The 23496-nt window shown below is 37.3% G+C and overlaps 1 protein-coding gene across 5 annotated transcripts in view; it reads left to right on the top strand.

The window, feature by feature from the left end:
• Positions 1-22688, top strand: part of SREK1 (splicing regulatory glutamic acid and lysine rich protein 1) — a 34796-nt gene extending 12108 nt beyond the window's left edge. For 2 of the 5 annotated variants that reach the window (XM_061342646.1, XM_061342647.1), the window contains 11 exons: positions 3131-3254; positions 3542-3657; positions 4867-5031; positions 6026-6204; positions 6726-6856; positions 8291-8405; positions 12217-12336; positions 14637-15092; positions 19624-19719; positions 20144-20279; positions 21334-22688. In XM_061342646.1, coding sequence (XP_061198630.1) covers positions 3595-3657; positions 4867-5031; positions 6026-6204; positions 6726-6856; positions 8291-8405; positions 12217-12336; positions 14637-15092; positions 19624-19719; positions 20144-20279; positions 21334-21486 — 1614 coding nt within the window. In that variant the 5' untranslated portion in view covers positions 3131-3254; positions 3542-3594 and the 3' untranslated portion in view covers positions 21487-22688. Of the gene's footprint in view, positions 1-1092; positions 3255-3541; positions 3658-4866; positions 5032-6025; positions 6205-6725; positions 6857-8290; positions 8406-12216; positions 12337-14636; positions 15093-19623; positions 19720-20143; positions 20280-21333 lie in introns of those variants that run through there. The other 3 variants (XM_061342644.1, XM_061342645.1, XM_061342642.1) reach the window with 3 other exon arrangements.
• Positions 22689-23496: the final 808 nt, after the last annotated feature.

The following is a 23496-nucleotide window of genomic DNA, read 5'->3' on the forward strand; positions in this document are numbered from 1 at the left end:
ATATCAATTTCTTTAATTACATTTAGAGTAGATTTGAACTGTAAGTATTTTTAAAACAAACTTATTTTAGAAGCAGTTTGGGGAGGGAGGGCAAAACTAGCCATGTAGTTTCAGTACAAAGAGTAGGAAATTAATTTCCTCTGAGCACTTGGAAGGGAATAAAAATACTATGAATAGTACTTGCTTAACACAGATACTTCAGTATTTAGCAAAATGGATTGCAGTATGGGCAAGGATGACTAGGGCTCTTGAGCACTTTGATACAGAAAAGTAACAATCATAACTAATATTTAGGACAGCTGTACATTTCCTAGGAAGCGTAAGGTGTCTCTAGGCAATGCAGAGCTAATTTGTATCTGCTTCCAGATTTCTATGCAAATGAAGAATCAATAAATAAATTACCATATAAACCGTATTTCCTAAACACGAGAACTTCCAGGAAACCTTTTTAAGGATGTATAGATGTGGCACATTTATTTTTTCTGTTTCCCTTATTAGAAAATAAATATCTTTACCTCATTTTCATTCAGCTTTTAAATACTTTGAGTTTAAAAACAAAACAGTTATTCTTAAACTAAAATGACCCAATTTGCTGTGTCATAACCCACATTTTGTTGTATCTTTGTGGACTTGTATTCCTTTATTATAAGTAAGTTCATGGAGATAAAACTCCAGAGTTTAAACCCTATAACAAGTGAGGTTATTTGGCCTCACATACTAACTTGTGGGTTTGTTTTATTGGTTGTTTTTTTAACTGTGTAGAGAACAGGGAAGTATATTTGCAAGATACTTCAGGTTTTCTTCCCCCCTCTGCCCCCCCCCCCCCGAGTTTAATTTCTACAGAATTTTTTAACAGTTTGACATGGTTTTAACATGTAGAGAAGGATCTTTTGAGAAGGCAATATCTTTGAATATTCAGGCAAATTTTCAGGGTTCTGTCTGTAAATACAGATGCTTTATCATTCTTGAATTAATAAACAAATCCTTAATTTGTGGCATGGAACTGACCACCTAGATTTTGGTACATTATGAAAGGCTGAAGTATTCTGGAAATAATGCTGCTAACTTTACAACTTAGATATGCATGCTGTAATGGTGCACTTAACCAAAAGTGATTACTTGAGCAACATGAGTAATGCCAATTACCTCTGTAAGATGAACAATATACTTAAAGCTTAGGCTTGTATTTAAGTAGCTGTCTGAACTTGGCTCACTGTCTGTTATGTGCCTAACTCAGTTCCTACTTAAAAGGGCTAAATGCCTAAACATCTCTTAAATTTATCTGATTAAGTATATATTGAATTGGCTGTAGGTAAGCACATACTTAAATTAGGCATATACTTATGTACATTACTGGACAAGGATCTAAATTAGAATGCAGACACACCACTTCAGGAGCCATTTCCACCATTGGATTTACTTGATCCATGTCTGTTGATCCTGTAGAAACCTGCATGAGTATCCAGTGAATTGCAAGATGCTAGTTGTTCAGGATAAGGTCTGGTTCATTTATCATTTGAAAGCGTTTAAATACTAAGATTTTCAGAAGAACTAGTATGTAATTCTATGCCTAATTTGCATGCACAGCTGCTGGAACTATATTCAAAAGCCTGTTAGTGAGCTACATAATAGGCAGGATGTACAGCAAAGTACCTAATACTCATGAGCAGTCAGGCAGATCATGTACACCTCTTGTTGCATGTCTAACTTCAAAATGAGATCTATAAAGAGTGCTGAACATTGTGATGATGACTCAGATTCATGCATGGGTTTTGGTTTTTGGGGTTTTTTGTTTGTTTTTTTTAAGCCCTGGAAATCGTTCTTGCACAGTTAATAATTAAGTGCTAATAATTTTCCTGTTTTTCTCCTTTTGATAGCAAAATCAAGTGGTTTGTTACATGTTAAGGAACAAGGTGCCTCAAAATTTAACATAAATGTAAATAGGAAGCATGAGAAAAAATGGGTACTGTTGTTTTTAATTTTCTATTCCACCCATGCTACATACACATTAAGTTTCATTTAGATTTGTTTTGTCTTTTGGTGACACTCAACTGTAACCCAGTCCTTGTTGCAGCTCTGTAGAACAGGTTTCCTTATTTTCATTTTTTTTAAAGTAGATGTTTTCTGTGGGGTCTATGGGAGCTTGTATGGCTAAAGCAGCATAGTATTTTGAAACTTGCCTTGTATTTTGCTTTCTGATAAGAATATTTATGTACTAATTTTTAAACCCTGAAGGTGGGGGTTTTACAGTTTAAATATACAGTTTGAACCAAAGCAGTAAAAGCCACTGGTGCAGTGTTTGTATATACCTTGGCTTTTAAAACAGTGTTTAAATAAAAGCATTGACTTTAATAAAGTACATACCGAAGGGCTTAGTTGGATAGCATATGTACAATTATGCCAGTAATTTTGAATAGATCATAGGTATCTAGTATAATCAGGACTTTCCTGTAGTTTTTAGTGTTTGATGTTTGTGCCAGTTTAAATCCCTTTGCATTTCAAATTTAATATGTACATATAATTGTAGTTGTAATTGTTTAACTATTAAATCTTGATTTTTGAAGATTTGGGGTCATTTAGCAGTCTGATTGTGTCCAGTGTTGAATGAAACTTCTGTTTAATTCAGATTAGCTGTTACGTAAACTTCTAGCATGACAGGGGCAGTATAACCTGGATGAAATAGTGGAAAATTGGTATTTTGGGAAAATACAGCTTGCTTACCTGATCAGTTGCAATTTTTTTCAATCTTAATAAATTTAAATCTTATTTATCAGAGGTTTGGGTAAACTGAGGTGAACTAGAATGTGAGACAGTATCAGCTGAGTTTTTTTCTGCCCTTCCCTCTTCCACCTCCAACTTCACATGTAATACATGTTGAGTGGAGTCACAGTAGTTTAGTAGTATTTTTTTATTGTTATTTTATTTTTACATCCAAAGTAGGTATCACCAGAGGAATTAAAAAATAAAAATCTCAGACAACAAAAACAAACACAAACACAAATTTCAGTTAGCACATACTTTGTTTTTTCTTTTTCTTTTTGTTTTACTGGTTTGGTTATTTGCCATTTCTGGGGATTAAACTTTAAAAAATGTTCTTCTTTTCTGTATCTGATGTTCTGTGTGCTATTAGTGATGCAGCCAACACGAACGGTTGTCATGTGTAAAACAACTTTCGATCACCGCGAAAACACCGCCCTGGGAAAGCGTCCATGCTTGATATCGTTTGGTTCATGAACATTAAGTTTCCAGTACAGGTGACCCATAGCTCAAAGTGTTAACTAATTGTATACATTATTCAGTTTTAAAAATAATCATTAATGAGATTGCTAGTCTTTGAAGTTTTGCTCACTTTTGTTTTTCCTAGTAGAGGCAGGGTAAAAGGAAAAACTTAAGTTCTTATTTGTTTCTTTGTAAGGATCTGGTAGATAGATTCATTGTTATTTATTACGTTTTTAAATACAAGGTTAGTTGTAAAATCATAGAAAGAGTAACATCTGTGTAGTGTTCAAACTCTGTGTAATGCTTTCATTTGCTTCTTCAGGTAAAATCCCAGACGAAGCCAAAGCCCTTTCCCTGTTGGCGCCTGCTCCTACTATGACAAGTCTGATGCCTGGTGCAGGGTTGCTTCCTATACCTACACCAACTCCTTTGACTACAGTAAGCAAAATTCAGCTGCTGTTTGATTTCTGGTTTCCTCTGTGCTCGGTAGCCTTTTCTGTATTCAGAGAACAAGAACTATCTGATCGATGGATCCCTTTTTGTGTCGTTTTTAAATTTTTGTCTTTCCCTAGACCCATTAATTTGGTTCAGTGGCAGTGCTGTCCACTTCCTAAAAATTTGTTAAAGTGTAGTTACATTGACACGGTTCTTTGGAGTATTAAAATGCTGCATTAGGAGCTTTAATTGTTATCTGTACAACAGGGCTTTTGACTCTTTTGCCTCACCATGTTTTCAATACAAAAAGCATAGGAGCTACCTGGTGCTACTTCTGCTTAGTTCCGTTTTGCCTCTGTCTTTCTTGACGTCAGCAGGCTTCTGTGGCCTATTCAGGGAAAAAAACAAGTTAAAATAGAGTAGTTTTCTCTTTCATTGCATTAAAAAAAAGATAAAATTGGTGCCTAGTTGAGAATTTCTCATTTTTATTAGAAAATTTGTTTGCTGGAAAGGCAGTTGCTTTTTGAGTGGAGAAAATAAAATTCAAACCAGGAGCTCGCAGACCAGCTTAGTAGTGGTTTTTAAGTGAAAGGGAGCTGTATTGCCCTTGTTCTCTAGGAAGTGACTGTGTTTGTAGGAAAGGAATTTAGGCTTAATATCCTTCAGATTTCAACTGTAATTTATTTTGCCTTTCATGATGTGTTGGTTGAAAAGGTACCTTATCTGTTCCTTCGATGGACTGATACCTATTCCTGAACAAATTGGTGCTGGGCACTGCAAATCGCCTATTTCCTATGCTGAACAAGGGCTCAGCAGTTCCTCATCTACTTTTACACTTGTTGAGGGGGAAAAAAAAAAAAGTGAAAAAAAAAATGAGCAGTGTCTGGAGGTGTCTCAATCAAATTGATTGACAGTTAGAAATTCAAGCCCGTTTGTTTTCTTACTGATGCAGTGCATTGCTAACCAGACCTCTTTAATAAGATGTTAACTAATAGTGCACAGAAAATTGTAACTATAGGAAACAATTTATGCATTTATTTTTACTCTTTAAAAAAAGTTCTCAGCTGGGACCTTAAAGTATTGCCTGTATTCATTAGATTTATTTTTACAGAAATTCACAAGACAAGCAAGTGTTAAAAGCAAGTGTTAATAAGTGAAGTATCTTCCACCAGTGCCTGGTTGCAAAGCATATTCAATTTTTGTGTTTTCCAGCTTGGTGTTTCACTTGGCACTTTGGGGGCTATACCAGCAGCAGCATTGGACCCTAACATTACGGCTCTGGGAGAAATACCACAGCCACCAATTATGGGGAATGTGGATCCATCCAAAATTGATGAAATCAGGAGAACAGTCTATGTTGGAAACTTGAATTCACAGGTAGCTGTTTTTTGTGTAATGGAAATACTAATGGAAAGTGTAGAATTGCAATTTATGAATTCTAATCTTATGTGTTAAAAAGTTTTTGTTGGTAACAGTAGGAATTAAAAGATAGTAATTTTTTTGGTTACTAGTGGTATTTTGAATTTTGAATGCTCCTGTGCCAATCAGATTAGATCAAACTGTGGAGCATTCTGGCAGGACATGAAAGAAATCACTCTGTAGCTGAATTGCAAAAGCATACTTACAATTCTGTGTGTTGATCAAATGTACAGCTGGGTTGTGTTAGCTGAGCAGTGCCTCTGAAATCGTGAGATCAACACTGTGCAATGGCTCAACTATAGCAAGATGGAATGGTGTGTCCAAGTGGAAGTTGATAAATTAGCATAAATACCTTTTGAGTTTCTATAACACGAAAGTTAGGTCTGTCAGAAATTTGGGGGTTGGTTTGGGCTTTTTTTTTTAGCAGTTGATTGAATTAATTGAAAAACAATTGGCTTTTGACTGATGACAGAGTAAGTATTTTATTTGGAGTTCTTTTTGACTGCTAAATTAGGTACTGGAGTGTGAAAGTACTGTTGATTGCAATAAAATAAAACAAGCTGGAAGCTAGTAGGAAAGCATATAAAAGCTAAGTCTTGTGATATTGTTTGGACTTTTTTTTTAATTGATCAAAATTCACAATCAGTATCTTGGACACAAGTGTGTAAGAAACTTCCTTATCAGTTATTTCAGATCATTTGCCTGAAAAGCACACAACCCTATGCAAATGCTTTTTAAACCTAGATGTAAGACTTCAGAGCTAGTGGTTGCACTATTTTGAATTGTAGTATATTCTTTAGATTAATGGAAGAAAAATACCAAATTCATGTTACCTGCGTAGTGATAGTGAGATATCTTTCCGAAATCTGTAGCTCTTAGATGGCCTGATATACTGGATAAGTGGTTTTCATTGTATATTTCACTTCAGCTGAGCTCTTTTGACTCTTTCTAGACTACAACAGCAGATCAGCTGCTTGAATTCTTTAAGCAAGTTGGAGAAGTCAAATTTGTGCGAATGGCAGGTGATGAGACGCAACCAACAAGATTTGCTTTTGTGGAGTTTGCAGACCAAAATTCTGTACCTCGAGCTCTTGCCTTTAACGGAGTTATGTTTGGAGACAGGCCACTGAAGTAAGAAATTAATCATCCGTATGACTGTTGAATGAGAGATTTCTTTCTTTGCTTCTACATTTATGACTTTGATGTACAGGAAACTGCTGTGATGAATATTTTTTTCAATATAAGGACCTATTAGCAAAATGGAACATTTTTATAAACTCCAAGTTCAAAGTTTTTCTCAGAAGAATATGAATGGCATAATTCTTTAGTACTAATTAAGATTTCTATATGATGTGTATGTAATTAGTAGGCCTTAACATAGAGATTTGATCTGAATTAAAGAAATAGATTCCTAGACTTCTAGTAGAAAATACTTTAACACAGAAATATTGTTCTGCATTTATTTAAACATGTTAAGATTTGAAAGCAATAAAAGACATTTCTGATTCTTAGAACAGACAAGCTTGAGGACACATCTGTAGCTTTGGTGAACTTTGAAGTTTTTAATTGTACTTGGAAGTTGAGGTGTTTTCTTAGTTGTTTTTTCATTTTCAAGTGTTTGAGATTTAAAGCTTTTACTTTTCCTAATTTAGAATAAATCACTCCAATAATGCAATAGTGAAGCCTCCTGAAATGACACCACAAGCTGCTGCCAAGGAACTGGAAGAAGTGATGAAGAGAGTCAGGGAAGCCCAGTCTTTCATATCTGCTGCTATTGAGCCAGGTAGGTATATTATGCTCCTTACCTAGCAGACACGTTTTGTGTGTACCTTGGCAAGTGCTTTTAAGAGCATTTTCAAACATGGGAAAAAAGGTACTTGAAGGTGAACAATTAAGTGTTGGCAAAAATTAAAAACAATCAAAATTGTGTTAGTGCAACAAAGCAGTGGAATGAAGCTATTTCATTGTGTCTTATTTTCAGATACATGCTCACTGAATGTTTTATAAAAATGCAAAGTTAATTCTAAATTAATAAGTAATGTTGTTTCTTCTTAAGTTCAAAGTTCTTACAAACTTGAAAATATTTTACATTTTGTTTTGTACTCCTCTAACATCCTTTAAGAACATAGCTTCATGGTCAGAGGAAGCTAGCAGGGCTCTGAAAGCAGTGACATTGTGCTTTCCTTGTCTGCAGCAAGTTAATTTTGTCCCCATGCTATGCTCTTTCAGGCTGGCTAAAGACTTTGCATCCTCATAGCAAATAACATCAGAGTAGGAATCTGGGATAGAACTTAACGTATTGTAAAGGACATTTTTCATTCAGATTGGTTTCTTAATCCGTGTTAATACTGAGATGCCAGGTCAGGAGGAAGGCATTGGTGGGTTGAGAGGTTAGACATTTTGTTGCTGATTTATGCTGATGTAAACTGATTGCAAAACCACAGCATAAAAAAAAATCTCAATTGTTAAACTTGCAGTTGAAATCCTCCTTTTTCATTAACGATATTTTGCCATTCTTCTTGCCAACAAACCCAGACATTGTCTTAACGTAAGTTAAATACTCTGGAGTCTTGAGGTATATTTTTTAGGGGGGGGTATGGTTGAGTATTAGGGTGTTTTTTTAGGGTTGGAAGAAAAGTGACTCTAATGTTTAATCAGTGTTAAGCAGACGAATAACAATCTTTTAGGAGTATGAGCCAAAATCTGGGGAGGTTACAGTAAAGGTTTCTATTGACTTCCTGTCTTTTGGATCACACATTTCACTCTGTTCTTTCCATTTCTTCGAAACAGTGTCTGAGGAATAAAACTTCAATATTTATTGTACAGTGGTTGAAAGATCCAAAAAAAAAGTACAGGAAGTGCTAATTACTATTTGCATTTTATGCTTGTTTTCAAAATTGTGTCCTCTAAATTCTTCTCAGGTTATTTTTAAAAACGTGTTGTGATCTTGTGCATTGTGGCAGCAACATAAATCCCATTCCTATAGAACTAGCTGTTTATAATTATCTGGTTTATGTGTACTGCTGCAGGATGGCTGCACTCAACGAGTATATGCAATGACTTTCTTGGATGTTTCTGAAGGATATTTGCAAAGAAGGAAGATGTGCAAAGAGTAGGCCCCTTGCACTATATGTGGTACATTCCACTTGTGCCAGATTGTTAACTGGGATCTTTAAATGTTCTGAGCTTACACTGCAAAGTGGTTTTTTCCTCTCAGAGTCTGGAAAGAGCAGTGAAAGAAAAGGCGGCCGATCTCGTTCCCATTCTCGTTCAGAATCCAGGTCTAGCTCAAAATCCCGATCTAGGAGGAAAAGATCACACTCAAAACACAGGTAGGTGTGGGTTTTATTTTGTACTTAAGAGATTTGAAAAATCATGGCAGTTGGGTGAAGTTCCCAATGACCAGAAAAAGGGAAATATAACCCCCATTTTCAAGAAGGGGAAAATGGATGACCCGGGCAATTACAGACCAGTCAGTCTCACCTCTGTGCCTGGCAAAATCTTGGAGCAGATTCTCCTGGAAGGCATGCTAAGGCAAATGACAATCAACAAGGTGCTTGGTGACAGCCAGCATGGCTTCACTAAGGGGAAATCCTGCCTGACCAATTTGGTGGCCTTTTATGATGGGGCTGTGGAATTGATGGACAGGGGTAGAGCAATTGATGTCGTATACCTGGACTTGTGCGAAGTGTCCAACGCTGTCCTGCACGACATCCTTGTCTCTAACTTAGAGAGACATCAGTTTGATAGATGGACCACTCGGTGGATAAAGAACTGGCTGGCTGGCCGCACGCAAAGAGTTGTGGTCAATGGCTCAATGTTCGGCTGGAGACCAGTTACGAGTTGTGTCCCTCAGGGATTGATGTTGGGACCGGTGTTGTTTAACATCTTCGTCGCTAACATGGACAGTGGGATTGAGTTTGCCCTCAGCAAATTTGCTGATGACACCAAGCTGTGTGGTTCAGTTGATATGCTGGAGGGAAGGAATGCCATCCAGAGGGACCTTGACATGCTTGTGAGATGGGCTGATGCAAACCTCATGAAGTTTAACCATGCCAAGTGCAAGGTCCTACACCTGGGTCAGAGCAATCCCAGGCACAGCTACAGGCTGAGCAGAGAAGAGATTCAGAGCAGCCCTGCGGAGAAGGACTTGGGGGTGTTGGTTCATGAGAAACTTAACATGAGCCGGCTGCAGCGTGCACTTGCAACCCAGAAAGCCAACCATATCCTGGGCTGCATCAAGAGGAGCGTGACCAGCAGGTCGAAGGAGGTGATCCTGCCCCTCTACTCTGCTCTTGTGAGACCTCACTTGGAGTATTGTGTGCAGTTCTGGTGTCCTCAGCATAAAAAGGACATGGATCTGTTGGAACAAGTGCAGAGGAGGGCCCCGAGAATGATCAGGGGACTGGAGTACCTCCCGTATGAAGATAGGCTGAGAAAGTTGGGGCTGTTCATCCTGGAGAAGAGAAGGCTGCATGGAGACCTCATAGCAGCCTTCCAGTATCTGAAGGGGGGCTATAGGGATGATGGGGAGGGACTCTTCATTAGGGACTGTAGTGAACAGGACAAGGGGTAATGGGTTAAAACTTAAACAGGGGAAGTTTAGATTGGATATAAGGAGGAAGTTCTTTACTGTGCGAGTGGTGAGGCACTGGAATGGGTTGCTCAAAGAAGTTGTGAACGCTTCATCCCTGGTGGTGCTCAAGGCCAGGTTAGACGAAACCTTGGGTGCAGTGGTTTAGTGTGAGGTGTCCCTGCCCATGGTAGAGGGGTTGTGATTCTATACTGAAGGTTTCTGAGGTGGTGATAGTTACTGATATTTTTTACTGGGTTATAAGAGAAGTACCCTTGCAGAAATTACTTACACTGAGCAGATTAGAGTAACCTGTAACTTTGTCTAAATGTTTTCTAAATGTTTTCAGGATTACTTTCAGTTAAAACATACTAGAAGGCATTTTCTGTGACATGTCTCATAACAACTTCTATGGTTTCGTGGTACATTTTCTGACAGGTAGCATATTACCATCTTGTGACCTGTATTTTAAAAGAAAATAGTAAAATTATTTTGCATATTGTACATTTGTTTTACTGTTAATACCCTGTCATGGTTTAAGCCCAGCTGGTAACTCAGAACCACACACTCACTCGCTCACTCCCCCCTCTTTCTCCACCCACTCATGCAGGGATGGGGAGGAGAATTGAAAAAATATAACTCCCACAGGTTGAGGTAAGAACAGTTCGGTACCTAAGGTATAACACAAACCCACTACTGCTACCAGCCATAATAATAATAAGGGAAGAGCAAGGGAAGAGCATACAACCACTCACCACCCGCCAACCAGTATCCAGCCCAACCTGAGCAGCAGTCTAGCCCTTCCAGGTAATTCCCCCCAGTTTATATACTGGGCATGACGTGCTGTGATGTGGAATACCCCTTTGTCTAGTTTGGGTCAGGTGTCCTGTCTCTGCGTCCTCCCGGCTTCTTCTCCTCCCTGGTAGAGCATGAGACTCAGAAAATCCTTGGTCAGAGTAAACATCACTTAGCAACAACTAAAACTGTCGGGTTTTATCAGTGTTGTTCCCAGGCTGAAAGTCAAAAACACACCCACTGCACCAGCTACAGCCTGAGCAGATAGGTGGCTAATTTTTCTAGTAGAAAGTCCCCGATGTCCTGAATGTCTAAATACTGATATAGTGAATGCAGTATTTTTATTTACTGTACTGTAACATAAAACTGTGGCTTTTTAAAGCAAGAAAAAGGCTTTACAGGTAGCTTTTCATTCTTCAGTTTTGGTTGCTTTGCTAAATTTGTTCAGTTCCAAACAGGCTTTGGAATGTGAGAGGAAATAAAATTCCTAGGTTATCATTAAGACTTGGTTTGGGTTTTTTTTAAATAATTTACCACTGTTACAGTGTGTTTTGAAAATACACTGAAAAAAGTACAGTCTGATACATTGAGGCTACTTAGTCACTAAGAGTAAACTATCCTCACCACAGATCTACTGTTTTATAAAACACTTTTAATCCCTGTGATATAAAATTGATTCACGGTCTTATTTTGGCTCAATCATAATTAATTTGCCATGTTGTTAGTTTGTGCTGATAAGGGAAGCAAAGCCATAGGTAAAAAAATGGGTGCTTCTCCTCGTGGGTTATATGTCTCTGTGTCTTGAGCTCCAGAAGACAGGTTGAACAGATACTTTTTTGTACCTTCATGTTCTTCAAGATTTATTGGCATTTCTGTCTTTGGTAGGTTAAACTTCATAGCACCATAACCTCTCAGGCAAAGCGTCTAATGATGTGGGGTTTTGAAACTTTATGTTTAAATTCAACATTTTATTTTGCTTTCCTAGGGAGTATGATCTTCAAAGAATAGGGAATATTTTGGAAAAAGCAATACAGGACTTCAGAAGTCTTAATTTCTTCATCAAATTTGTGACTGCATATATCAGAAGACTTTTAACTGAATTTTTTGTCAGTATCTGCACCTTATTTGCCTTACGTATTTATCATATAGTAAATGCTCATTCCTTCAGAATTCTTATGATGGAAATCCATGCTAACAAATCTTTTCAACTAAAAAGATAACATGACTAAATGTCTGAATCACAGTGTTTGTTCTTGAGGTTTGGTTTGGGGTTTTTTTTGGTTAGTTTGGGGTTTTTTAAAGTTAATTTAAGTTGAAAGTCTGAAGACCAAGGCAAAAAGAAACTAGTTAAAGTCATCTTTCTTGGGTGACCAAGACTGCAGTAAGTTACTAGGCCTGGAAAAGAAACAAAAGCTAGCTAATTTTTTTTTTTTCAAGCTCCTAGAAATTGTCTAAAGTAGATTTTATGCACTGTAATCTACTAAGGACAGATACTCTAATACAATATGAATTAATATTTTCCAGAATGTTCATAGAGGTTATTAGGAAACATGGGTATTACTTAAATGGTGCACTTGTTTCCAAGGAGTGCTTTTGCAACTGGTGACTCATGAAGTATAAGCAAAAATATTGGTACACAGTATATTACTGAGGTGTAACTGTTTTATAATTTTATGTAGTGAGGCAAGATTTATGGGTTTTTTCCTTTGTTGATTGACCTAATTTTCATGAAGTTTCAATATTAAACTATTTTTCTTCTGGTGTTGTTAATGTAGAAGTAGATCTGGCAACAGATCAGTCTCAAGACACAAGGACAGACGCAGATCCAGAAGTCCTGTGAAAAAACGTTCTAGATCTAGGGAAAGGCGGAAATCAAGAAGTCGCTCTCGTTCTCGGTGAGTTCCATTCCTACGAAATGATACTATTGCTCTTAGTACACAGTACAGAGTACTTGAAAAAAATCTAGCAGACCTTTCAGGTGATGGTAAAGGGTGGAATCTCTAAATGCTTTAGCCTCTCTGTAGGCTTTATCTGTGGGACAATATAATAGTGAATTTTAATGCAGCGTGTACTGGTTTTGGCTGGGATAAAATTGATTTTCTTCATAGTAGCTCATAGTATGCCTGTGGATGTTAAACTACCATACTAAGTTACCTAATCTTTGATAATATAGTCTACAATTACTGTAATATACAAACTGACTGAAAACAGCTAGCTTTAATTGCCAGACTTTAACCAGTGGATTGAGAATTTTCAGTAGCATGTGCAGCCCACAAAAAAGTCTTTATCTGTTGAGAAGGTTGGATTCAGGATGAACTTGATACCACATTCTGAGAACATGTATACATTTTTTGTGCGCAAGCCTTTATTGTTGCCTTTGGCTATCTTATTAGCCATATGGTGCTGTCGACACAAAGTCATGTGTCTGTTACAGCATATTTGCATTTCAGGATCTAATATATCTGTATTTCACCTAGTCTGTTAATTTTGAAGTCTGGTAGGCTAATTATTGAACTGAGAAATTCCAACAAGATAACATAATTTTCTGAGAGATGAAGTAGTGAATATTCACAAAACAAATGTCCCTATGAAAGTAGCTTCATGAATAGAAGACTTGGTACTTTTCTTTCTGTTTCATCTCTGTAATTCCCCTGATTGATTTAAAGGGAGCTTCATGCTTAGGTTATGCAGTTGCCTCTTATTTATTGAGGGAAGAATTTTTGTGGAAAAGAGAACTGCAGATCTTTGGGCATTAGTGGAAACAGGAATAAGTTACCTAACTAGCTGGTCCTTATTGGTGTATCCTTTGATTCTCTGATGCTCTTTGGAGCTTTTTTTGTGATACCTGCTTACTGGAAGGGGAAAGTTCAGTAAAATCTCTGTGATATATTAAGGGAAAGGCACTCCTTAGCTAATTGTGAGACTCTGTTACTGCAGCAATTGTGTGCTGTTTCATCTTTTAGATCTTACATTCTTTTTCTGAGACTTCTAAAGAAGTATTTTCCAAAACTTGGTGGGAAGCAAAATTGTCAGGTCACAGAGCACACAACAGCCTAGTATTTTATTAGCAGTTTTGAAGAAGAGACAGCCAAGCACTTCTTTTGTTGAAGAAAGGTAGGAGCTCTGCTTAGGACCTTTTGTGTGTGGAGGAGTCTCTTTACTAAACTTTAAAAATCCTAGACTAGGTACGAGTACCAGTAGACACAGCAACTTCTGTCAGTCCAGTTCTCTTGGACATGCAAAGGCCTGCTAATCAACTTCTCTTCTTATGCTTTCTCTCTCTGAAAAATTGTTCATTTTCATCTGTCTGAGGGGTAGGTCTAGGAATCATGAATCTGTGCTAAAAAAAAAAAAAAGATGGAGTATTGCACTTCCAAATAATGCTATACAGAAATGCAGTCTTCCAGCCAAAGCTGTGAGCTAATCAGTTTTTGTTTGCCTGGATGACAAGAACATCAGTTGTAATTTTCCTCACTCTTCTTTTTATGAACATGTATCATACTGCCTGTCCCAAAGAAACTGACTTTTTCTGTTGTTCTTGCTTCTGGTTTTAGTATATTACTGTATTAATTTTTCAACAACTTCTGAATTCCTAGTGACATTACAGATGACTGAATTGTCTTGAGTTTTGACCTTAACATTTGCCTTTTGAGGGAATTCGTTTGGTGAAATTTTATTCCTGTTAGTTTATTTCTGTGTATTAACTGGTGTTGGATTTCCAAGCAGTTCCAGGATATCTGTGTGAGAGAACACTGTAGGATAAAGACTTAACGTCGATCAGCTGTCATTAATCATGTGGGGCTTGTTAATCTGCAGTCCATTTTGTGTGGACACACTTTTAGTAAAGAGTGGATTTACAGACTTTAGAGTTTGTCTCCTGACAAAATGCAGAAAGTTTATGTATGTATAACATAACTGTGAGGTGAAGAGACATGTTCTCTCCAGGTGTAGTAACATTGCTCTGAAGATCACAGTTCGATTTGATTTTGGCCTCCCCTTCTCCAATTTGGTGTCCAAATTTTTTTTAGCTATATAACATTTCCCTCATGCTGAACAGGGCTGGAAATGTCAAATACTGAATTATTTTCAGCAGAGACTCATACTTTATCTTGAGCAGTTAATGTACACTAAAGAGTTGTAATTTTAATTGGAAGTTTAAGGATGAATTAATGTATTTGTGTTTGGCTTTTTACAGGGACAAGAAAAGAGACAAAGAAAAGGTCAAGGAAAAAGAAAAAGTCAAAGAGAAAGAGAGGGACAGAGACAAGGAGAAAGACCGAGACAAAGATAGAGAACGCGATAAAGAGAGAAACAGGGAGAGAGATAAAGAGAGAAACAAAGATCGGGAGCGAGTCAAAGACAAGGATAAGGACAAGGATAAGGAGAAAGATAAGGAGAAGGAAAAAGACAGGGAAGAAGTAGACCAGGACAAGGAAAAGGAAGATACTGAGAAAGAAGGAGAGAAGGACAGAGAGAAGATTAAGGACAAGGAGGGAGATAAGGAAAAAGAGAGAGACAGAGAGAAAGAAAAAGATGGGGATAAGGAGAAAGAGCGAGAAAAAGAGAGAGATGATAAAAAGAAGAAAGAGAAGAGATCCAGAACACCCCCAAGAAGCTATAGTTCCTCAAGAAGATCTCGTAGCTCAAGCAGGTTTGTTTAGAATTTTTTTTCATGCCTTTCTTGACTTGTCAGTTCAATAAGGCACCATCCTAGTTTTCATATATTAGTATCACCATGTCTTTTACTAATTTAATTTGTATTATTTGTTTTGTAGATTTTCCTGTAAAGTAAAATCTATGGCAAAGAGCTCTGTATGATGCCTGATAGAGCATAGTTTCTTGTTGGGCTGCTGGTGCTTGCCTTTCACACAACCATTTAGTATTGTCCTTGAGGACAGTAAGTAGAATGATTCTTGTGCCGTTTCTCTGCATTGAAGCCCCCAAAAGTTCTGATAAAGCAAAATCACACATAGTCTTTGTCCTGATGAAAATCTGAGTCACTGTTATGTAGTTCCTTGGTTTCTTACATACTGTACAGTGTTGATCTGTACATCTTGTGAACAGTTAGGTATTTGTCACTCTTCAGCTGGATGGCTGAACCAGCAGGAAGCAAGCATATCACTTGTCTGGCTAGCCATTTGGAATATTGGCATCTCACTTGGAAGATAAGCATATGTTGTTTTGCTGGTAGATGGCCAGGTACAAGTGAAAAGTAACATTCCTTAATGATGCTGATAGCAAACATGAAAACAATGTAGCTGTTGTTTTTGCCTCTGAAGGAGGCTGAAATGGGTGGAAGTCTGGATAAATTCAGTACAGCAAAAGGAGGCTGTGAGTTTGATACTAAGCTCTGTAAGTGGATCAACTCATGCGTAATCTAGAGTGTTGTGGCTAACTTAAGTTCAGAAGCTTTGGTGGAAAAAGTACTTTCTGAATACCTCAGGTATTGGGAGTTCAATAATATCACACATCAAATTTAGATACATTTTATTTGTTAACTTGAGAGAATGAAATGCTGGATGAAAAGTTCTACATACTATAATCATCTTAATGGACAAAAGCAAAATTCCCACAGTCCTCAAAATTCAGGAGTGCATGGCTCATACAAAGCAGTCCATGTTGTTTTTTGAGATTGATGAGCAAAATACTGTGCTGCCTTTGAGCATTTGCAGCTTCCTGTTTTGATGTATTTTTAGCATTATTTCATGGGTTGAAGACGTGCAGAGAGTAGAGGTATTTCTGCCAGCTATGAAAACATAACATTTTCTGTCTGTACATCTCAGAAGTTTTCAGTTAGGTAAGTGTAGAAAAAAGATTTAAGATTTTGACAACATGTAGTGACAATACGTAGCTTATATAAGAAACTCGGTGGAAGACATACTTAATGTCAAACAGCAAGTGTATGTAGCTGGATGCTGCCAAAAATTCATACTCTAGTTTGCAACAATAATGCTCCATTTAAGAATCTTGCTATTTAGGAGAGCAAAGGGTTCTAGTGTAAACCAGTGCATCTCTTCTAGTGGAATCACAGTGCAAAACTCTACTTTGATAAGAAGGTTTTTTTTTGGTTTGGTTTTGGTTTTTTTTAATAAGAGATGTTACTAAGCAAGGACAATGTTCTTTTGAATACAGAGGATGAGAGAAACACTTTTTCTTTTACATGGATTTATTACTCTTTCTTTGGACATAGCATTATCCTTAGAGTATCAGTACTGGATCCAGTACTCTTGAACAGTGGACAGTGCACCCTCAGCAAGTTTTCAGGCAGTACAGAACTGGGGGGAGAGGTTGGTACGCCAGAGGAATGTGTGCCATTCAGAGAAACATTGACAGGAAAAATGGGCTGACGCATCTCAGAGCAAAGAAAAGTCCAAATCCTGCACCTGGGCAGGCAAACTGTCACACCAGTACAGAATGGGGACTGACTGAAAGGCTGGCTAGTGGAAAAGGTCCTGGGGTTCCTGACTAGGTCAGCAGTATCTTCCCCTGCATTAGGCAGAGTGCTGTGAGCAGGGCAAGGAAGGTTAATTCTTCCTCTCAGCACTAGTGAGGCCACATCTGAACCCAGGATCTGAACAGTTCTGGGATCCCCAGTACGAGACACACAGATGTACTAGAGTGAGTCCAGTGGAAGGCCACGAAACTGGTAAAGGACTTGGAACATCTGTCATAGAAGGAGAGGCTGTGGGAGCTGGGATTGTCTAGTCTGGAGAAGAGAAGGCTGAGAGGACATCTTGTCAGTGCATATGGGTACCTGCTGTGGGAGTGTGAAGAAGACAGCCAGTGAGGGCCAGTGACAGGCTAAGAGACAGTAGGCACATGCTGACATGGGAAGTCAAGGCTTTCTTCCAGTGCTTGAATTGTGTGGGGTTTTTTTTGTTTTTTGTTTTTTTTTTCTAGGCAAACTGGACCCAGTCATGGTGAGAGATTGTAGAAGTCTCTTTGGAGATAGTAAAAATCTGACTCAATGTGGCCCTGAGTAACCTGCTGTAGTTGACCCTCTTTAGGTTGGTGGCAGGGAGGTTTGACTAGCTGGTCTCCAGGGCACTCTTCCAACCTCAGTAATTCTGTTGTTCTCTGAGAAGTAATTGTGAATAGGTTGGATTACAGAGTCACAGTTTGCATTTGGGGATATCTGTTTACTTTGGTGATTGATATTGCCTAGTTGAAATAGTAGTTGAAGTAGCTTTTCAGCTGCCTAAATTTATCAGTGCAGCACCGAGATGGGATTGCTAATCCTTTACTGCATGAATGTAAAATACTGGACAAATAGTCACCTTTTTGGAGAAGAGGTGAAAGTAGACTTGGATTTCCAGGGCCTTCTGAGAGCTAGGTGGCAACTGACCTTGCTTTATTGACAGACAGCATGCAGGTACTAGAAACTAGATGGCCGTTTGTGATTCCTAGCTGAAGGAAGTGGCACAGACCAGAGGAAGAGGAAGAGCTGACTCCTTTTCTAACAAATAGTTACAAGGTAGCAGAGAAGATAGTTAGGACTGTTAGGTCTGTTTATGACTAAGAGGCACAGAATCACTGTTACAGTATTCAAACTTGTTTTTTCTTAAGTTTTGCTGTGTTAGTATTTCTTAACATTGTTAAACAGGTGCACACGCATCTTTGTATAGACAAATGTGACAGAGATGGGAACAAATACTGTAAGACAGTTAAAGCTCTTCAACTTGAAATATGAAAAGCAGAAACTGAAAATTAGATTTCATGAATAAATGATTTCTATCATGAACACAAATGCTAAGGCACTTAGTTACTCACAGATATGTATGCTTTAGTTTATTTATCCCCGCTTTATTTAGTAGGGATGTACTCATTGTAGCCCAAGGGGGGAGCACTGTCAATGTAACGCATCAGTTTTCAGTATCCTCGTATTAAAACAGGTGGCGATAAATGTGAAGCTGTTAAGAATGTAATGCGTGTTAGTTGGTGAGGTGATTAGTGATTTTGTTATTTTCTCAATGATTCTGAGGCCAATTTGTATTTTTGTTTACCAAAGATCAAGTCAAACTGGAAGAGCTTGCTGAACAAAATAGTTACGAATTTTTGTCCTGTGCAGCTTGAGGAGGTCACGGTAGATGATATTGTCAGTGTATCAATCCAGATAGTGATACGAGGCATATCTTAATAAATCCTTTTGTGATGTACTTAATAACTGTTGATTTCTTGGACTTTCTAAATGTTGAAGATGTAAATACTCACCCCTAGTGGTGTGAATTGTAAAAGCTGGTATGTGTAAGAATAGCATATCTTGAAGTTAATTTTTAACTTCCCTGTTTTTCTTTGATGGCTCTACACATCTGCTTTTCCTGCTTGAGAAAGAGGTGATAGGAAAAAAATCCCATTACTTTGACAGAGGCAGGATCTATGTTTATGTTGAATGAAGCTTTACTGGATCAGGGTATTGCTTTATTTTAACATGCAAACATGTTAAAATATGTTTGCAACAAGTTATTTAATGTTATGTTCTATTCAGTATTGGACTCTATAATAACTTTGGCAAGCCTCATATATCATACATCTGTAAAACAGCTGATTAGTAAAATACTGTGAGCTCTTCAGTGTCTTGCAGAATGGTAACATTATGTTTGCTGAGCAAGGGCTGCTAGGAAAACAACAGATAGTGACTTCTTATTTTGATTTTGACAACATCTTGAGCTTCATTTTGCACAGTTTACTTCTAAACCAATAGGAATACTAGCTCCTGTATTTAGGAATTAAATTTCAGTCAGGTCAAACTGAAATTACAGTGATCTTCAGGTTGTAATGTTACATGCTGAAGTTTGCCGTGCTGAAGTTAAGCCTTTTGTCTTAATGTGGCTCTTCATTCAGTTTGATTCTTTTCCTGACTGAAGAATCTCTCACTTAATACAGGATTAGTGAATTAAGTGTGTTGTTGTCGTGAGAATAAACAAAAAACTAAAATCTGAAACGTACAACCTGTTTTTCCCACGTCTAGCCTTCCCTTTCCCACCATCTGAAACCAGATATTTTTTTTTCTTTCTACAGTTCACATATTATTGCTAATAATAAAATGTTAAATTCAGGGATATTTACTTATTTTTTTGTCTCGGATTATTTTAAGGGCTTTCTGTTTTTATCTGGTTCCTGGTTTTATTATTTTTATGCTTACTTTTTACTCTTTGATGATCTTGAATTTCTTGGTCCTGTAGAGGAAGGCGTAAAAGGAAGAGTAGAAGTCCCTCCAAGTCTCCTAAATCATCCAAAACAACCAAAAGAAAGTCTTCACGAACTCCTTCTCCAAGAAGGTTGGTTTCTTGTAAACGTAAAGATTAATGAGCAGTAAAGAATCAAGAATTTTTCAGTATTTTCATTGGTTAACTGCTTTTGTACTGACAATCTCAGACTCTTTCATTTGGACAGTATGATGAATTTGAGCTTTGGTATGCTTTCACCTGGAGAATTCCAGATCTGTCAACAATGCAGATTTGCTTCAAATCTGTAAAAGCCCTTCACTGGATACAGGTGGATTTGGTTTTCTCTTCGCAAGTACCGTGCATACCGAACACATGTATTCCTCAGCTTGTATCAGTCAAAAAATGCCCTTGTCTTTACAAAAGGGGTTTTGTTAAAGTTTTGAGGCTTTTTGTGAAAACCCATAGATGAAAATCTAGTTTGCAGGTTGTTGCTGTTTGATCAGATTCTAATACGAGTAAAAATTTTCTTAAACAGAAGCAAGAAAGAAAAAAAGAGAGAGAGGGATACAAATAACGAAAGAAGAGAAAGAGAGCGCTCCACCTCCAAGAAAAAAAGTAGTAAAGAAAAAGAGGGAAAGGAGAAATCTGACAAACGCACCAGTACCTTGAAGGTAAGCTATGTATGACCAAGTAATAAGCAGAATGAAGAGGTGCTAGTGGAGTCAGTATTGAAATTCGCCTTTTTCTTTTTCTTTCTTTTTGTCCTCCCTTTTTTATCCTGTTTTCCTTATCAAATTATTACAATTTCTGTTTGGCTTTTGCCAGTAAAAACCTACAGTTGGTGTGTTAATGGGCCAGTTTCATACGTCTCCATTTTTGAACTTTGCTGGACATAGCAGCTTGTATGAGTAGGTTATGGAACCACTTTTTTTTGTTTCTCTTTCTTGCTCCATATGTTAGGACCCGGCTGACTGCCTATCTGTATGAGCAGGCAGGATCCAGACTGTGTAACTAAGAAGTGTTCAGGAACAGCTTGGTTGTCAAGCTGGAAAGATTACTTTTCCAATAAACTTTAACTGTTCAATTCAGCCTCTTTCTGGTTCCTTTGCCCCAGTGTGCATGTTGGACTCCACAGGAGTACAGTTGAAGAACTGGGGAAGAGTGCTATGGGATTTTTCCTGCAAAACAGAAGATGGTGTGATTAAGGAAAGAAACGTCTTCAGCTTTTTTCAATCTTAGTATTTGAAAAGCAGCATGCCTTTAAGAGTAGTTTGTTGTACTCAGAATTATTCAGCTGTTATAAACAGCTGATTTGGGTGACTTTGCCCACATGCTTAAGTAATTATCCATGAACTTTGTTAAAATGCATTGGGTATCTGCCAAAAACAATGAAAGAAAAAAGCTTAATCCTGTTTTATTTAGGAAATACAGAGAAATCTTCATTTCTGGAGCTGTTTCTAATAGGTTCTGTGATGCTAATTTGTTCTTAATATTGATCATAAAGACAGATTATGGCATTGATTTCTTGAATGACTAGTTGTTATGAGTGCCTAACTTCATCCAGTTGGAGAAGAAGCTGACACCTTTACTATAAAAATTGCTACGACAAGATAGGCGTGTAAAAATTGAACCAAAAATAACAAAAGGTGACTGGAAGTCATGAAAGTCATACCCTGTAATGCTAAGAATATGTTTTTTTTTGTAAAATAATTCTGTTTTTGGTAGGACAAAGATCACACTAAAGAGGATCAGAATTCAGAAACTGACAAGGAAGTAGACCGCAGAGATACAGAAAGGACAGATGAAGTCAAACTACAACAGAATGGGAACTGTCAACCAAATGAAGAAAACCTCTCAATTAAAATGGAAGAGGTTTAAAGCAAAGAGTGGGCATTTGATTCAACTAAGGAATGAAATCCAAAGCATTTTCCCAGAATGAGGAAGAAAATAAAGCAATCAACCTGATCATGTTGATAGTACTAGTAGCTCTTTCAATTGTTGTGATAGCTTTGTTGTCTTCTTGCTGTAAAGCAAGAGAGCATGGACCAGTAGTTATACCATGAAAAGGCAGATGCCATCAAAACTGTTCATCTCTGAAAATCCATGTGTTCTCATGATGGCTGTACTTAATTGTGAAATGATTTATGTTAAGTTTTGCCATAAGCAAACTTTCAGTAGAAACTGAAAGATGTAAACCTGTACTACCCAAAAGAAGCTGAAGATATGCATTGAAGTTTGTTTAAAATTCTGCTTGTTGATGATTTTGTGTTGTTTTACCTTTGTGGGTTAAAAATATCCACAAAAACTTCAGTGTGTACTGTTTGATGTGCTTGGAAATGGTGCATAAATATATGCACTTTTTTCTGTTGTAAATGACCCCAACAGAAAGGTGTTTAAATATAAACACAGTTTTACAGGTCTTCTGTTAAATACCCACTGACCAGTATGTTTTTCAGTTGCTTACTGCTTGAGATTCTTGGGGTTTATTATTTGAAAGAATTTCTTACTAGTATCCCTAAAGTTAGTATTTCTTTTAAAGTGTTTGAACAATGCATGTTACTTTTCTGTTCGTAAAAGGGACACTGTTATGTTATAGATAATAGGTCAGATTACTGAGTTATTTTGGGGTTGCTTTGTTGTTTTCTTTGTCCTTCCAGAAGTGAGCACTTCTGTATCATATTATCTGAATTACAGCTTTTGTTTTTAGCCGTACTGCAGTGTGTACAGCTGCAAATAGTACAGGTGCCATTATGAAAATAAAATTTTCTTATTTGTTTTAAAAAAAGTGGGAGCACAAGCAGACGCTTTAGTGCCTTCTTAAAATGTGGTATTTTCTAGAAACATACGTGTGCTGTTACTCATTTTCAACTAAATCTTACATGATCTCTATTGCTGTTTTGCCACCACTTTCCTGTAGACAAAAATGCAAGTGATTTGTCAGAATGGTTGCTATATTCACTTGTTAAAATACTGAAGTTCCATTTTTCTTCTTTTTTTTTTTTTTTTTTTGAAGAACAGATTTATAGATAAAAGCAAAAATGCAGTTTGGGGACCACCACTGTACAAAAGTAGTAGCTTAATACGAAGCATTTTCTGATCACCTGCATCAAAGACAGCCCTTTATAGACATTTAATCTACATTTGGATGGCCTTAATTAATTAAGAATGACCTGTCCCTCATCTTCTCTTACCTCTGCTGGGTGAAACAGAAGGAATTGCATATAAAGAAGAGGGCAGAATAATTTGGGGAAAAATTCTAATTACACAGGAGTTAAATGGTAGAGATTTTTTTTTTTTCTCTCATTCTTTGGGGAGAAGCAAGTAAGAGAATGACAAAGCAAATATTTTTGTCAAGGTAAAATATGGCTTGCCTTCTCAGAGCTAGCTTAGTTGGTTACATGAGATTTCTTAAGAGTCATTCCTTTAAAACTTACTATTTTTAATACAACTTAACACAATCAAATGACTTAATTGCCTTACCTCTTAGGAAGATTTAGTTGAATACAATACAGTTGGAAAAAAAACGCAATAGCATATTAGCTACTTGGTTTCAGTTTGATTTTTCAATTCTTCCAAAAAGAAAAAAACCCACCCTGTATTACAGGGAGTGAAAAATTTGCCCAATTCCTAAGGCAGTGAAACCCAGTTTGATTGTGAAGCTGCTTAATCACTCTTCATTCTCAGTAAGGTTTAGTGTTCTTGCCAGTGTGTACATTTAAGACTATAGAAAATGCTTTACCATGTAAAGTATAGACAGTCATTTTTGTGCTGTTGGCTGGTGAACAGCTTATTCTGATAAAAGAGTGGCAAATCTGTGTGCTTACAAGAAGACTATGAAGGATTGTGTCTTGCAACAACAGACGTCTTATTTATGATGTGTAAGCATAG

The sequence above is a fragment of the Neopsephotus bourkii genome, unplaced genomic scaffold, assembly GCF_033783945.1.
Source record: "Neopsephotus bourkii isolate Nb327-2 ecotype Australia unplaced genomic scaffold, CSIRO-AGI_Nbou_v1 NB_1810, whole genome shotgun sequence".
NCBI lineage: Eukaryota > Metazoa > Chordata > Aves > Psittaciformes > Psittacidae > Neopsephotus > Neopsephotus bourkii.